The 16,908-nt window shown below is 40.8% G+C and overlaps 1 protein-coding gene across 6 annotated transcripts in view; it reads left to right on the top strand.

Annotated features, from left to right (window-relative positions):
• Positions 1-12,082, top strand: part of LOC122554187 (neuropeptide Y receptor type 1) — a 50,822-nt gene extending 38,740 nt beyond the window's left edge. For all 6 annotated transcript variants that reach the window (XM_043698856.2, XM_087976867.1, XM_043698832.2 and 3 more), the window contains one exon: positions 3,718-12,082. In XM_043698856.2, coding sequence (XP_043554791.1) covers positions 3,718-4,134 — 417 coding nt within the window. In that variant the 3' untranslated portion in view covers positions 4,135-12,082. The remainder of the gene's footprint in view (positions 1-3,717) is intronic.
• Positions 12,083-16,908: the final 4,826 nt, after the last annotated feature.

Raw genomic sequence — 16,908 nt, forward strand, 5'->3', positions numbered from 1 at the left:
TATACAGCAGAATCTCAAAATTTGTAGACATAAAATTCTGAGAAGTGATACACATTAAGTCAGATAGTTGCAGATTTCAGGGGTTCAGGAGGACTAAGATAAATTAGTCAAATGGGCAGTACAAGGCAGAGGAATATTAATGCAAAATAGTGTGATGTGATTTATTATGGAATGAAGAATGGGGATTGAGGATGTATACTAAATGGTACGGTTTTAAAGGAGCAGTGAGACCTAGATTTGCATAAAGGAATCTTTAAAGTTGACAGGTTAGCTTTATAAGTCAATTTTAAAAAACAACATTCTTGGTTTTATAAACACAGGCATAGACTATAAAAGTAATGAAATCTTCATAAGTGACAGATTACTATGTTCGTTTACATACATCACACTATATAAGAGTCCTAGATATCAAACTGGGGAGATTTACAGACTCCACCAGTCTGTGTGGAGTTTGCACCTTCTCCCAGTGTCTGCGGGGTTTCCTCTGGGTGCTCCGGTTTCCTCCCACAGTCCAAAGATGTGCAGGTCAGGTGAATTGGCCATGCTAAATTGTCCATAGTGTTAGGTGCATTAGTCAGAGGGAGATGGGTCAGGGTGGGTTACTCTTCGGAGGGTCGGTGTGGACTGGTTTGGCCAGAGGGCCTGTTTCCATACTGTAGGGAACCTAATCTAATCTAATCTAATCTAATACCAGAACAGTACCAAGAATGAGGAACTTTAGGCAGATAGATGGATGAGAAAAGCTGGCATTGTTCTTGGAGCAGAGAAGATCAATATAAGTTTTAATAGAGTTATTCAGAATTAATCATGCTCTTGATAGAGTAAGTAAGGACAAGCTGCTCCTATTGGTAGTTGTGTCATTAGAGGATACAGGTTTAAGATCAATGATGAAAGAGCCAGAGATAACATGAGAATTTTTCTCAGGCAATGATTTCTTAACATCTGAATTGTTTATCATAAAAGGAGGTGGAAACAGATTGAGCAGTAACATTCAAAAGAGCAATGCAAGGTAAGCCAGGAAAAGATATTTTCCCTTGATGAAGGGTTCAATGACTGGAATCATAGGATTAAGGTAAGGAGTACAATGTTTATAGGAGATGTGAGGAAAACTTTGTGCAACCAGAAGGTGGTGGGAATTTGGAATTCACTGCCTGCAAAGCACAGAACCTCAAGATACTTCAGAAATATTTAAATGTGCATTTCTGATGTCAAGGTATACCAGGTATGGGCCAAGTGCTGGAGAGTGGGATTAGAACACTTAGGTGGTTGTTTCTATTAGCATGGACATGATGGACTGAAGGGTCTTTTTCTGTGCTGTCAATCTCTATGACTCTATAGATAAAATAGCTAATATGGAATGCATCTAGTAATAACCAGTTTTAAATTATGCATTTCCTTATTTCCCTAAGATATTTTATAAACAATGGGTATGGTCATTTTTCACTCTATTTTCACCTCTTCACTATCATCCAGATGTTGGACAAGATTTTCAGTGAAGAGCCATGGTTTATTGGAATGAATATAATTTAAGAAAAGTAGCCCAATTCAAAGTATAAACAGTAGCAATATCATTGCCCTTAATTTAAGGTGTGAGTTATATCCCGATTTTCCATTATATAAGTATTTTGAAATCAGAAACAACAAAATGACCACCTAGCTGTGTAACGAGCTATTAAATAAACTATTGCTTCCTGACAGCACTGCTGCCTCACAGTGCCAGGGACCCGGGTTCAATTCTCGCCTTGGGCAACTGACTGTGTAGAGTTTGCACGTTCTCCCCGTGCCTGCATGGGTCTCCTTCTGGTTCCTCCCACAGTCCAAAGGAGCGCGAGTTAGGTGGACTGGCCATGCTATATTGCTTATAGTGTGCAGGGATGTATTGGTTAGGTAGATTAGCCATGGGAAATGCAGGGTTAGGGATAGGGCAGTGGGGCTAGACAGAGTGGGATGCTCTTCAGAGAGCCTGTGTGGACTTGTTGGGCTTTATGGCCAATTTCTACACTGTTGGGATTCTATGACAGCAGTTCAGTTTCACACTGCTTATTTTCATGTGTTGTTCTGATTGAAAATGAAAGCAATTATAAAGCTACAGCTTTGATTTTCCTTTCATCTAGCTTTAGCATATGTTATTCATATCAATTCACCTCTTTTCTTTACAATCATGAAGTAAAATTTCATATTGTTTGGTGATGACAAAACCATAGCTCCAATTTTCATTCTTGGGTTGAATATACAGAGACGGCAGAATTCCAGGCCCTGTGGATTCAAAAGTTCAATTGACTATCCCTGTGTACTTTTGAATATGGATTACATTTTAAAATACATAGGGCAGCGAATGTGTGATGCTTCTAAGGTAGTAATCTGATTAAACTGTTTAATTTATGTCGTAAACAGACCCAATTTAAATTGTTTTTAACTGTCATTCTGAATTGAAGAACTGAAATTTTCCAAGGTAATTATAAATAGTATTTTTTTTAAAAAATGATCTCCCATGGTGTTGTTCAACGATTTACACAAGTCTTACCTCCTGGATGCACTTTATTGTGATCTGATTGGTTAGACGTCTGGGATATGATTTGGTTGAAGGGAAACAGTCTCTGGTTATGACCTCTGACTAGTTGAATTGACAGGCTTGGCCTAGATGTCCAATATCATATTTGTTGGAAGATAGATACTGTAAATTTCTTGATCTGGTTTTACAATGTCAAGGATTTGTTTAACACTTCGTATCTATGATCTGGTTCATTGATAGAAGTTGATGATCACAGAGATATTAGAATGGCAGATGAAAGACTGAAATTCTCTTTTATTTTTAACCCATTTCTCCTAAATGATTGCTAACACCTCAGCTAAAAATAAAGATGCATTTTATTTACGGAAGCATATTAAGCATTTGATGGTTGCCAATTAATGATTATGCATCCTATAATTTCATAGCCTGAAATAAGTACAAATATCATGACAATTTGTTTTCTTCTTTTACTGTTATTTCATCTCCTGGACATACTCTGCAGTGCTTTATCTCCTTGGCAGATATGTCTCTATTAGCATTAGGTGTCCTTTGACACCTTGCCATTGGCCATTCTTCATTCGTTAGCATAGATGCTGACTCTCCTTTGACTGTTCAAACAAAAGGCCATTACAACGGATTCAGATTCTGTCTTCATCTGATCAAAGACTTACAGTAAGTTGGTGATAGAAACAATTTAAATTCTGTCTGTTTACTATATAAATTAAACAGCTGATCAGATTACTATACTATCTTAGAAGCATCTCACATTTGCTGCCATTTGTATTTTAAAATATAAATTGTACTCAAAATTACACAGCATAACCCCTAAGTACAGAAACTCAGTTGTTACGCATCTACTATGTTTTTACTATCTATGCTACTTAACTCTGTGACCTGCCTGTATTGCTCGCAAGACAAAAGCTTTTCACTGTGCCTCGGTACACATGACAATAAATTCAATTCAATTGAGGCACTCTTGCTGCCATTGTGTTAACTCAAGCAGACACTGGTATGGCATGGCATTGGTGTCTCTGTCCTAATGGCTCGGCTTAGAGTCCATTAACCAGCTGACCGGGGAGCCATTTCATGATTATAGGATATTACCGAGTAATAGCTGATCACTAGGAGAGAATGTTGTGAATGTTATAAATAGGTGTGAGTTGAGTGGCTAAATATAAATTGAAAATTTGTTTTTTCTTCAAAAGATATATGTGCGTCTAAAGAGGAGAAACAACATGATGGAGAAGATGAGAGAGAACAAGTACAGGGCAGATGAAAACAGAAGAATCAACATTATGCTTATTTCCATTGTAGTAGCGTTTGCAGTCTGCTGGCTTCCCCTCAACATCTTCAATGCGGTTTTTGATTGGAACTATGAGGCCATCAATAATTGCCATCACAATCTAGTTTTCTCCATATGTCATCTGACAGCCATGCTGTCGACCTGCACAAACCCCATCTTCTATGGATTCCTCAATAAAAACTTCCAGAGGGACTTGCGTTCAATTCTCCATTACTGCAAGTGCAGCTCTCGAGAGGAGGACTATGAAGCTATTGCTATGTCAACCATGCAGACAGAGATTTCCAAGAGTTCGCTGAAACAAGCAACACAAATTGTTTGAGATGAAGTGATTCCAAAATCTTGGCTTCTGCAAAATAAATAGCAATTGGTCTACGTGGCCTCAGCAAACAAATATTAGGAAGGATCATACATTGGAGAAAAATCACAATCATAAATTATTGGTTTAAGGACTATGAAACTTCCAAAATTTTAAATATTTTGAATAAGTGATTCATTCTAACTTTATTTTTGATTTCTACACGATTGTGAGTAAAACTGTCCTTCCTGTGGTCACAACTGCATGAGAGCAAACCGAGGATGGAGAAATTACACTCATACAACTTCCAACTCTTTATTTACTCTTGGAATAAGGAAGACTCGAGCACAGCCCATCATAGTTTCCCTCCAGTAACCTTAGTTAAATGATGCAGATATTTTATTTTCAAACTGATTGGCATATAAAGAGCTGTTTACAGTGATATTTGTTTCATCAAAATTGTCAAAGGAGGGGTGAAGAAGTAGCATTTCCTTCAGTCAGAGAGGGAAATAAAGGAGAAGCTAATTTATCCTATTTCCCACGTGCCTCCAGCAGCAGAGAATATGAGTAGAATTGGTTTTTTGAGCAGACTGTAAGTCAGCATTAGAAGGAAATCGAAAACATTTTATTGAGGAAGCTATCATTGTATAAATAACATGTTTTTCTTTTTCCATGTTAATTACTGTTACAGGCAAAGCAGCATGTGCAGATTGTTCCAAGATGTTTTAGAAGTTTTATGTGACAGCCATATTCTCTTTACCAGTAAGCTGTGGAATTCTGTTGCCAGTATTGTAATATTGCTGTAAATGTGATGCATGACAATTTTGGAAAGATTTACCATAGTCAGCCGGTATTTCTAAAAGGAAACTATTTTCTAAGACATAAATCTACCACTGCTGGAACAAACCAGGCTTAAAAACACTTACACTGGGCCGCTGGAAGAAAAGACTGACAACATTTGGCAGTGAAATGGTGCCAAAGCATGATGCACCAAAATGGACTTTATTTTGTGAAAATTACGTGTGATTACATGATTCATGAGTGGATTGTTTTACGATGTTATCTTATTGGAAAATATTCAGTATATCCAAGTCTGTGCATATTTGATGTTAATATATTGATGGATAAAAGCTGTACAGAAATCAATATATTTTGACTGTACTATAACAATTTCAGGAGACAGTTAAAGATAAGAGGATGGAATCAAATGAAGATCCATGGAGCATGAAGTGATACAGGTAGGGCACTTAACTATGCAGGAAATGAAGTGTCTGTTTCCTGATAGTGGGATGAATGCTGAAAAGCAAATTAGCAGAGTAAAGGTGGATCATGGTTTCAATGGCAAGCAGCAGAAATTTATATCCGGTGTATTAACATGCCATGCATATTCTTAAAACACAGAGTCACCAGACTAAGTTGTACCTTCGTGATTAAGTCATTAACAAACATGTGATGTATGGATTTCAGTAGGGCATTTGATAAGGTTTCCCTCAGTAGGCTCATTCAGAAAGTTAGGAGGAATGGGATACAGGAAAGTTTGGCTGCCCGGATACAGAATTAGCTGGCCAAAAGAAGACAGTGAGTGGTAGTGGGTGGAAAGTATTCCGCCTGGAGGTCAGTGACCAGTGGTGTCCCGCAGGGATGTGTTCTTGAGCCTCTGCTCTTTGTAGTTTTTTTAAATGACTTGGATGAAGAAATGGAAGGGTGAGTTAGTAAGTTTGCCAATGACACAAACGTTGGTGATGTTGTAGATAGTGTCAAGGGCTATTGCAGGCTACAACAAGACATTGACAGGATGCAGAGCTGGGCTGAGAAATGGCAGATAGAGTTCATCCTGGATAAATGCGAAGTGATGCATTTTGGAAGGTCGAATTTGAATGTTGCATACAGGGTTAAAGGCAAGATTCTTGACAGTGTGGAGGAACAGCAGGATCTTGAGGTTCACGTACATAGATCTCTCACAGTTGCCACCCAAGTTGATAGGGTTGTTAAGAAGGCGTACAGTGTTTTGGCTTTCATTAACAGGGGGATTGAGTTAAGCCGTGAGGTTTTGCTACAGTTCTACAAAAGTCTGGTTAGACCGCACTTGGAATATTGTGTCCAGTTTTGGTCGCCTCATTATAGGAAGAATGTAGATCTTTAGAGAGGGAGCAGAGGAGATTTACCAGGATGCTGCCTGGATTGGAGGGCATGTCTTATGAAGAGAGGTTGAGTGAGCTTGGACTTTTCATACTGGAGCGAAGAAGGAAGATAGGTGACTTGACAGAGGTTTTTAAGGTAATGAGAGGCATAGATAAAGCAGATAGCCAGAGACTTTTCCCCAGGGCAGAAATGGCTGTCATTAGGGGTCATAATTTTAAGGTGATTGGAGGAAGGTATCGGGGAAATGTCAGAGGTAGGTTCTTTACGCAGAGAGTGGTGGGTGCATGGAATGCACACATTAGGGACATTTAAGCGACTGCTGGACAAGCACATGGACAGCAGTAAATTGAGGGGTGTGTAGGTTAGGTTGGTCTTAGATTAAGGTAAATTCTTGGCACAACATCATGGGCTGATAGGCCTCTACTGCACTGTACTGTTCTATGTTCTATGTGCCTTTATATCCATGTTTGGTGGCATGAAACAAGTGACACAGATTTCCTGCTGAATTTAGAGTGAGTAAGAGCCAGTCTTCTTGCATGCGACGTATGTTGAAACATGGGACAGGAAGCTTAGCAGTTTTATTGAGTTCAGCTCGCAATTGAATTGGAAGCAACTCAGAGAAAGGAGAGCATGGGCAATTGGGGCAGGTCAGTGGTGAGGTTGGGAGAGTCATGAGTAACTAGTTGCAGATCACATGAGTAGAGGTAAGATAGAGGGTGACAGTTGTTAGGTATATGATGTCAGGGGACAGCTCAAGATCAATGCACGCTTTATCAAGGTTGATGATGGGTGGCTCAAGGATCACAGATACTGGGGTTGCCAGCTTCACCAACTGGAAACTGGCAGAGTGGAGAAGAAGGAGGACCAGCAGACTCTTGGACAACCCTGAGATGGCATGCTTCAGGTAGATTTCCAAGGCATGATGAACCTTTCAGAGTTCAGGACAAAAAGGGGCTTGTGGATACTGAGGTGCCTCATTCCCTCTTACCTAGCTAATGTCCAGTGGGGCATAGAACCTGTGGCCAGAACACTGAAGTGAGGGTCCAAGCATATATCTGGCAGGTGTTGTGCTTTTATTCTGACCTTGCTACGCCACAGCAATCGCTAGCCTCTCCAAGGGGAAATCTCGGCACTCATATTCTGGAGCCCTGACAGAACTGATAGCTTGCATGGACTACTCCACTATATGCTTTGCAAAGCCTTGGAATCTTTGCCAGATGCTGATCAGGAACCACAGCTGTCACATCCTCCAACAGCTGCTGTTTGGCTGTCATATACTCACCAGATTGTGACTCTGAGTGTGATCAAGAATTCATGCCCACTGATGGAACTGTCTCTGCACTGGTGCAGGATAAGAGAGTACGTGAATGTTTCATGTCATCACCTAGAGAGCTGGAATTCTGGCTTGCAGAAAACTGAGTTTGACATGGCTTCTGAATGTGAGAACCTGTGGTGCAAAGCGCAAAGAATTAGTTAGAGGGTATGCACAGTCCCATTTCCCAGTTCAGTGTCATTTCTCCTGTCTGCCCAGTTCTTGATACCCATTTGCAGATATTCCAACTCTTCTGTTGTTACTCTTGCCTGGTCGTCAGGAATTGAGCATCCATTCTTGCTCTTCAGCCAGGTTGACCATCTCTTCCTGTAGAAGGGTCAGTATAAAAGCTCAGGAGCACCACCATCAGTCTCTGATCACTGATGGAAAATACTTTCCTTTTGCAGGCAGACAGATGGACAGCAATAGACAGCAAAGTCTTTTCGCTAATCTCAGATACCCCTATTCGAAATGTATTACACATTCACACTCCACAACTGGTACAAGCTTCATAACCTGTAGTAGCTCACTCATATGCAGTCCTCATGTGTCACTTACCACTGACGCTTAAAACCTAAACTCCTGCCTGTCATATCTCTTGCACATTTATAGCACTTGATGCTACTGCTACTTTGCAGTGAATCAGTGTAGTCACTTAATCCTCATGAGGGACAGGAAGTCATTGAGCCTTTTGTGAAATTGGATCCAATGTCAGGACTGAATTTCAGAAATGTCCAGATACATGTAGGAGGGTTACAATTTGGAGAAAAATCTGCAGGGAGGCACTGCTGAACCATCAGGCTAAACATTCTTACTGCTGACATGTGCATACTTTAGAACAATGTGTCAGCAATTCTTTGGGAGGGAGTGGCATCACTCAAGACGTGCAGCTGAGACAGTCCGAATGACACCATTGTATCATAACAAATACCAATTATATACGGCATCTTACAATTGGCTAGACCCCTCAAATCTGCACAGCTAATTGACCACTACCCAGATTGCGTTTGGCCAGCTGTCGCACCTCTGAACTGAAACTCTGTTCATTTGAGAGGCATGCGTAGAGTCAATAGCCAGAGACCTTTCCCCAGGGCAGGATTGACTGGCACGTGGGATCAAAGTTTTAAGATATTAGGAGGAAGGTATAGAGGAGACGTCAGAGGAAGGTTCTTTACACAGAGAGTTGTGAATACATGGAATGCGTTGCCAGTGGTGGTGGTGGAAGCAGAGTCACTAGGAACATTTTAACGACTGCTGGACATACACAGTGAATTGAGGGGTGCGTGGGTTAGGTTATTTTATTTTAGATTAGGAATAATCCTCAGCACAACATTGTGGGCCTGTGCTGTACTTTTCTATGTTCTATTTCCTGCCATTGGGCCACTTGCCGCTATAACAATATTCCACGCAATATTTCATATGCTGTCATGTACAGATTATCCTAAAGAATGCATGGTACTCCTATTTCAATGGCAACATTTCTGCCTCTGAATCTACACAGATGTTAACCCAAAGTTTGTTCCCTTCTCTATTGAGTTAGCTCATCTCGGTCAAAACAACAGACAACAGTGAAAGCACCTCTTCCCATCCTAAAAGCAATGAGAAAATCATCAAAGTCTCCTCACCATTCAACCATGTCTATGTTTCAAAAAAGACTTAACTGATTGGAAGGATGTTTTAGGATGTTCTAAAGTAGTGAAAGGTATGATTTAAATACCAGAAGTCACACGACACCAGAAGAAACCAATATGTTTATGTGAAATCACAAACTCTTGGTGTGCTGTTCCTTTCTCAGGTGCACTCCAAAAGCTTATGATTTCAAATAGACATGTGGGACTGTAACCTGGTGTCGTGTGATTTCTGACATTGTTCAGCCCAGTCCAACACTGGCACCTCCATGTCATGACTTAAATGTTACTTTCTTTCCTCTGATCTGCTGGAAGTCTGTCTGGTTGCTTCGTGAGGTCAAGATCAAATGCAAACGTGACATTCACAATAAGGTAGAGTTTTAACATGCCATTGTCTCAATGATGAATACTAATCATGTAATTAAGATGGCAGAGGGTGATTACGTTAGTGGATCAATCTGTATAAATCTGTTCTCTCACCCTTCAGTGATATATGTTGAAATAACTCTACAGAGGCCAGTATCCCATCACGAAGTCAACCTTTATTTACACGTGCATAATACTTGACATCAGTCTGAAATTTTCAGAGCCAGCTCTCAGAGTCAACAGAACGTCTGACACTCCTGTTCTTTGCTGTCAGCTAGGACTCTCTGATTTGGCCTGTTAACCTGGTCCAGTCAGGGAACTCATATTCTATGAGGTTCACTTGGCTGACCTCATCATTTCATCCCTACCCCTCGAAGTCTAGGGACATAGGCTTTTTTTTTTAAGCCTCTCCTGAGGTGATTTTGCACCAGCTCTGGTTCCTCTGTCTCAGCCTCAGACATGGGCAGCATGTATCGGATCATAGCCTGCCTCTTGTGCCCAGAGCGTTTCAGGAGAAATTCATTATCTCTTTTAGGCAGTAGAGGTGTCGAGATTGCGACGTCTGCTGTGTCCATTTCAGACCTCATACTTTCTTCAATGGGGTTAGGGAGGAATCATGGGTTCCAACAACGTTTCCATCTGCTCTGAGGGGGCCTTTTATGTTTTGTTCCTGCCCTGTTTGCAAATTTACAGTTTTCATGTGGTCTACGTGCTGATTCAGGACTGCCTCACCTACGCAAACGTTGTACATCATGGGACCTGACCTCGTGTTGACCTTACCCATGCAGGGCCATTTCTGTGGTTTGGGCACCAAACTTCCTCCCCTGAAGTATACTGTCTCTCTTGCTTGATGGAGCCTTGTGTCTGTCATTAGTGTTCCTGATGCAGTTAAGTTTTGCGATTTCCTTGGTGTAAGGAAATAAAAATGGATGTCAATATGTTTATCAGAGAAAGAAAAATTTAAATTTTTTTGACTGTCAACTTTGTTTATTTAGTAATAACCTATTGAATGTACCCTCTGAGGCATAAGATTATAGATTCAATACCTCCCATTTCTCCCCCACCAGAACTCCTGGATGCAAATATATGCAATATGTTGGAATATCAGTGTAGTAATAAGACACTGATAGAGACATTCTTTAATGATGCATTAAAGGTCTCCTGAAGGTCAATCAATATTCAAGAACATGTGATATGATTGGAGAAGGTCAGGTGCCCCTTCATCTATGGGGCCACAATGAGTGGGGTTCTCCACAGGACAGGAAGAGGGCCACCAATAGGACAATCTGGAATTGGTCAGCAGTAGAAGTGTCCAACCTGTATGCAGTGCACAAAAAGGTTCTGGGACTCCAAGAGACCATGCCAGGAATGTAGTCTAGCATTTTCAGGTGCTAAATCGCACAGTCTAGCTTGTTCTTCTGCACATCATACAGCAGGTCAATATATATCAAGTATTCAATGTCCCAAGATCCACAAGAAAATTCATTTGTGATAAAATCACATTGAGCCCGTTGTGGGTTATGGAGTTTTTGCAATGGAAAAATAATGTAGAGTGCAACCAGTTAAATAGTAGACTTCTAGTCACAATTAAAATGACCGAATGGATACTTAGCCCTATATTTGTAATAATCTTTATTTATGGCTTGGAGACAGGAGTGCTGTGTCTTTTTAAAAAAGTGTCCATGGGATGGAAGGTTAGGCCGTGGGACTCCAACAATGGCAACAGAGGAGTTTCTTCTCTGCCAATGTAATTTTTTATTTCTTTTCAAATTTTCTTTGCCAATCTTCCTGACTCATGATTCCTTCTGAACAGGAGTATGGCTTCCTTGTTCCCTGCCTCTGATTGGCTAACTACATTACAGAATTCAGCAGGTCTGGCAGCATCTGTGAGGGGAAGCATTAACATTTTGAACCATTAACTCTACTTTCTCTCCTCAAATGCTGCCTGAACTGCCGAGTTTCTCCAGCAATTTCTTTCTTTTTATTTCAGATCTCCAGCATCCAGTTGTTTGTTTCACTTTATTGCATTACATGATTGTTTCTTTAATTCTAAATTTATTAAATTTGAACATCTTTGCCTTTTGTGCATTTTATTTTTGTTGGGAACATTTGTTTGACTATCATAAGAGACTTCAAACATCTTTTAAATAAACAATGGCCAGACAGACTTCAATTTGTGCTGTCACACATTGATTTACGATTTTATTTCAGATTTTAAAGTTGTACATTTTGAAGGATATGTGCAGCTTAACAAGCCCTCCATATGAAAAAAAAATGGATTTCTGTCATGTGTCTTACAGTTAGCATATGTTATGAAATGGAATAATATTTTAAAACAATTAGCCATTTTGTGTAATTCGTACTTTGAAGATGTGTAGAGTAAGAAAAAATTAATTAAACCCAAGAATGATGACAACAGCTGTATCGTATGTTCAAGAGTTTGTGTTACTTAGGCTTTGTACTGAAATATTTGTTATTAATGTGATGTTAGTTATGTACAATAAAGATGAATTATTTGAACTTATCACAACTTGAATTGTCATTCCATAATGTCAATGACATTTTTGTGGGAAAGGCAGCCAACAAGCTACTGATTAAAGTAAATGACAATATTTTCCATTTCTCCCCATCCTAATTATGGAGGGTCACCCTCTGTCCTACTCCACGAAACACTTGAATGAGTACTTCCCACAATCTAATTTAGGAAATGTTTCAGCCATTGCCTGTAATTAGTCAGGGGTATATGGTACATTGTATTTATGTTCTATTTCCCTACCCGGCATCTGGCTTACATTGGTCCTGTGTTATAGGGGCCATCATTGGATACTTACGGGATTCTGATGTGAGGGCTATTCACTCGACATCCTCAGCAACCATTTCCTCATCCTTTGACTCAAGATCACTAATACCTGCCTCACAGCTCTCCCCCATACTGTACATGTTATCCCTCATGTTCACCTCAGAGCCTCCTGTAACGTCCACTATCCTGAAATGGGCCATGATTCTCCTCCTGATACAGTCTCTGGGACCTTTCTTTGACCAGACTATTTTTCAGGTCTGCACAATGCTGTTCTGATTCCTCAGCTCTGCAGCACTATGTTAATTCCTTTTCTGTCAAACTGTTGTTAAATTGGCATACACTGACTTTCAACAATTGTGATTGGCTACATTATTTCTCTCTTTCTATATTTTTCTGATTCCTCTGTTTGTCCTGCCTTTCCCCCTCAAGTTTCTTCAAAAACTACACCACATCTGCCTGTCTCTCCTAAATTTCATTTCAATTACTCTTCCTCTTGTTGCAATTTGTTTTCTTTGAAATTCCATTAACCAAATGTGCCTTCCAAATAGACAAGTAGATTTGGTTCCCTTAACAGTATCCTCACCACTGAAAATTGTTTTAATCCACTGTTCCTTGAGTGGAATCTTCATTTCCACATAGACTTCAATTGTTCCTTCCATTACCTAACCTGGTTATTTCTTTATGTTCAACTCTCCTGGCTCCATGACCTGATTCCTGAAGAAGGGCTTATGCTCGAAACGTCGATTCTTCTGTTCCCTGCAACACATTTTCAGCTCTGATCTCCAGCATCTGCAGACCTCACTTTCTCCTCCATGACCTGAAGGCTTTTATTCTCAATTTCCCTGGTCTGTTGGGTTTACTCTGGATATCAATAACCCAACCCAACAGAATATATGAAATGTTCTTTACTGAAGCAATATATACTACAAAATTACTACAAAGATTTTTCCCTAATAATGCTAATAATCACAAGAGAGCCCTACAACATGGACTTGTCTGAAGATCTGACCAGGCTGGTGATCAGCCTCCTCCATCTCAACTTCTAGTTGTTGATCAATCAACTTTCTGAACTAGCTAAACGTTTGATAAGATTACTTTACAGTGTGGAAACAGGCCCTTCGGCCCAACAAGTCCACACCGACTCGCCGAAGCACAACCCACCCATACCCCTACATTTACCCCTTACCTAACACTATGGACAATTTAGCATGGCCAATTCACCTGACCTGCACATCTTTGTGACTGTGGGAGGAAACCGGAGCACCCGGAGGAAATCCACGCAGACACAGGGAGAATGTGCAAACTCCACACAGTCAGTGTGGAGTCGGGAATTGAACCCAGGTCCCTGGCACTGTGAGGCAGCAGTGCTAACCACTGTGCCACCGTGCCATTTGGTGTGAGATAACATGTTTTGTATTCTTTACATACAAAGAGGTTGTATATTCCAAGTCCTAACACATCCAGTTTTCTGCAAATGATCACCTTGACAAATAGTAAACATCACAAATGTGTCATATTTTCCAAGTTGGTTTAACCAATTAACTCATTAAGACTTGAAAAGAGGTAGTAGAGGCAGGCACAGTAGATGCATTTAAGGTGCGTGAGGACAGATGCATGAGTAGGTGGGGAGCAGAAGGATACAGATGCTTAGGAATTGGGCGATAGGTTTAGACAATGAATTTGAGTCGGCTCACGCTTGGAGGGCCGAAGGGCCTGTTCCTGGGCTGTAAATTTTCTTTGTTCTTTGTTTTTGCCTCTAATGAACTTTGACACAAAACTTAGTTTCTGCTCACTGTTCATCGCTTTCATAGAACGTAGAAAAGTACAGCACAGAACAGGCCCTTCGGCCCATGATGTTGTGCTGAGGATTATTCCTAATCTAAAACAAAATAACCTAACCTACGCAGCCCTCAATTCACTGCTGTCCATGTGCATATCCAGCAGTCACTTAAATGTCCGTAACGATTCTGTTTCCACCACCACTGCTGGCAATGCATTCCATATATTCACAACTCTGCGTAAAGAACCTTCCTCTGACGTCTCCTCTATACCTTCTTCCTAATATCTTCAAACTATGACCCCTCGTGGCAGTCAATCCTGCCCTGGGGAAAAGTCTCTGGGTATTGAGTCTACCCATGCCTCTTATTACCTTGTATGCCAGGTGAAAGTGAGGACTGCAGATGCTGGAGATCAGAGTCGAGAGTGTGGTGCTGGAAAAGCACAGCCGGTCAGGCAGCATCTGAGGAGCAAGAAAATCCGCGTTTCTGGCAAGAGCCCTTCATCAGGAAAGCCCTTCATCACTTTTATGCCATCTGATCATCTGCATGATATTTACACAGCACAATTCTACTACATTCACAAATTTAGCTAAAAAATAATCTACAGTATCAAATTATTGAAAGGGCATAGAATAGAATCACAGTTATAAAAGTTAAATGAGTATTTCTTGGAGCCTACTGGAAGCTAATTGTGTGCAACGGCATCCTTAAAAACAAAGCAAGACACAAACCCAAATGCCTGTGATGTTTTCGCTCATAGAGTTTACTTGAGTAAAGTGGCCAGTTATAATTCATTTATGATTTATTCCTTAACTGTGTCTGTCTGTCTTTGTGTGAATGTAGGGGCTGGGTGGTGCAGTTAGAATCAAAGAAGGTTGGGTTTTAATCATAGAAATGAGTTAGATTACCTATTGCTTGACTTTGCTCTGCTGAAGCTACCATATTTTAATAAATTGCAAATCTTTGGTTTAAGCTATAAACCTGGTGTCTGGTATTGGTTGTTCACAAAGACTGGTACTGGTTATTCAAAAAGTTTGGTTAGGAGCCATTGGGGTCAATTTTGAGAATCACTGAATATCTGAATTTTACTGTGTTGCGAATGCAGGATAAGGAAGCTTATTTGATTTGACTATTTGTCTTCATGTTGAAACAGTAGACAGATGGCAGTATTGGCCGGATTGGACTTGTTCTGCTTTTTGCGCAGGACACACTTAGGTAATTTTCGGTATTGTCAGGTAGATGCCAGTGATCCAGCTGGACTGGAGCAACTTGGCTCAAAGTGTGGTAAGTCCTGGAGCAGACGTCTTCAGTATTATTGCCAGTGTGCTGTCAGGGCCCTTTGCCTTTACAGTATCCAATGCCTCTTGCCATTTTTTCAATTTCATACCAATTGGCTGAAGACTAGCTTCTGTGATGCTGGCGTCTGCTGGAGTAGATTGAGATGGATCATTCACTCAGTTTGCTGCAAATGTTTCAGCCTTATTTTTTGCACTGACTTGCCAATCGCCTCCATTATTGGGAATGCAGATGTTTGTGGTGTCCCTCCTCCAGTGAGTTGTTTCATTATTAAATATGGAGTATATGAAGATGGCCACATAGACTGTGCACTCTCATTGATTCTGCCATGGACGTATGCATCTGCGGCTGACAGATTGCTGAGGATGGATAGTGAGACAGAATGTACTGAGGGATGCTGATGTTTTCTTTTTGGGACATTGTGTGTATTATCTGATACCACCAGCATGACTATGTCAGGCTGTTGTTTGACCATCTGTGAGACAAATCAATGGAGGCAAAGGGAACAAATCAATGGAAGCCCCAGAGCAGTACAGAAAGTACAGGGGAAGTAATTTGAGAACAAAGAGTAGGCATGAAAAGCAATGGCAGGAAAATGTAGGGAGAATTTCAAGATATTCTACAAGTATATTAGGGGGATGAGGAAAAGAATAGGGTTTATTAGGGATCAAGGAGGCAATCTGTGTGTGGAGTCAGAGGATATTGTTGGGTACTAAATGAGTACTTCACTTCTGCTTTCGTAGAATGAATCATTGAAACCCTACAGTGTGGAAACAGGCCCTTCGGTCCAATAAGTCCACACCGACCCTCCGAAGAGGAATCCGCCCAGACCCATTCCCCCAACCTATTACTCTACATTTACCCCTAACTAATGCACCTAACCTACACATCTTTGGACTGTGGGGGGGAAACGGGAGCACCTGGAGGAAATCCACGCAGAGAGAGGGAGAATGTGTAAACTCCACACAGTCAGTTGCCCGAGGCGGGAATCAAACCTGGGTCCGTGACACTGTGAGGCAGCAGTGCTCGCCACCGAGTCACTGTGTCACCCCATGGGGAAATTGATTCTTAGTTGTCTGATAGTGAGTTACACACTTAAGGAGGCCACTCATGTGGAAAGAGGTTGTAGGAACAGAATTTGGGAGAAAGACTGAGAGGTTCTTGAACAGAATGAAGTAGGGAATGAGAAAGTATTTGAGGCTTTGGCAGGCTTAAATGTGGACAAATCCACCGGTCCGGATGAGATATATCTCAGCCTGCTGTGGGATGAAGGAAGAAATCACAGAGGAGCTGACTGAAAATTTTAATTCCTCTGTGGCCATGGGGAAGTGTCAGAGGATTGGAGGACAGCTAATGGAATTCCACTTTTCAAGAAGGGTGGTAGAGATAAACCAGGATTAAAGACTAGTGAATCTTACATCAGTGGGACGGAAACTGTCAAAAGAAATTCTGCAGGAGAGCATTAATCTCCACTTG

This window comes from Chiloscyllium plagiosum, unplaced genomic scaffold (assembly GCF_037043375.1).
Source record: "Chiloscyllium plagiosum isolate Xiang-an unplaced genomic scaffold, Cpla_swu_hap1 HiC_scaffold_1, whole genome shotgun sequence".
NCBI lineage: Eukaryota > Metazoa > Chordata > Chondrichthyes > Orectolobiformes > Hemiscylliidae > Chiloscyllium > Chiloscyllium plagiosum.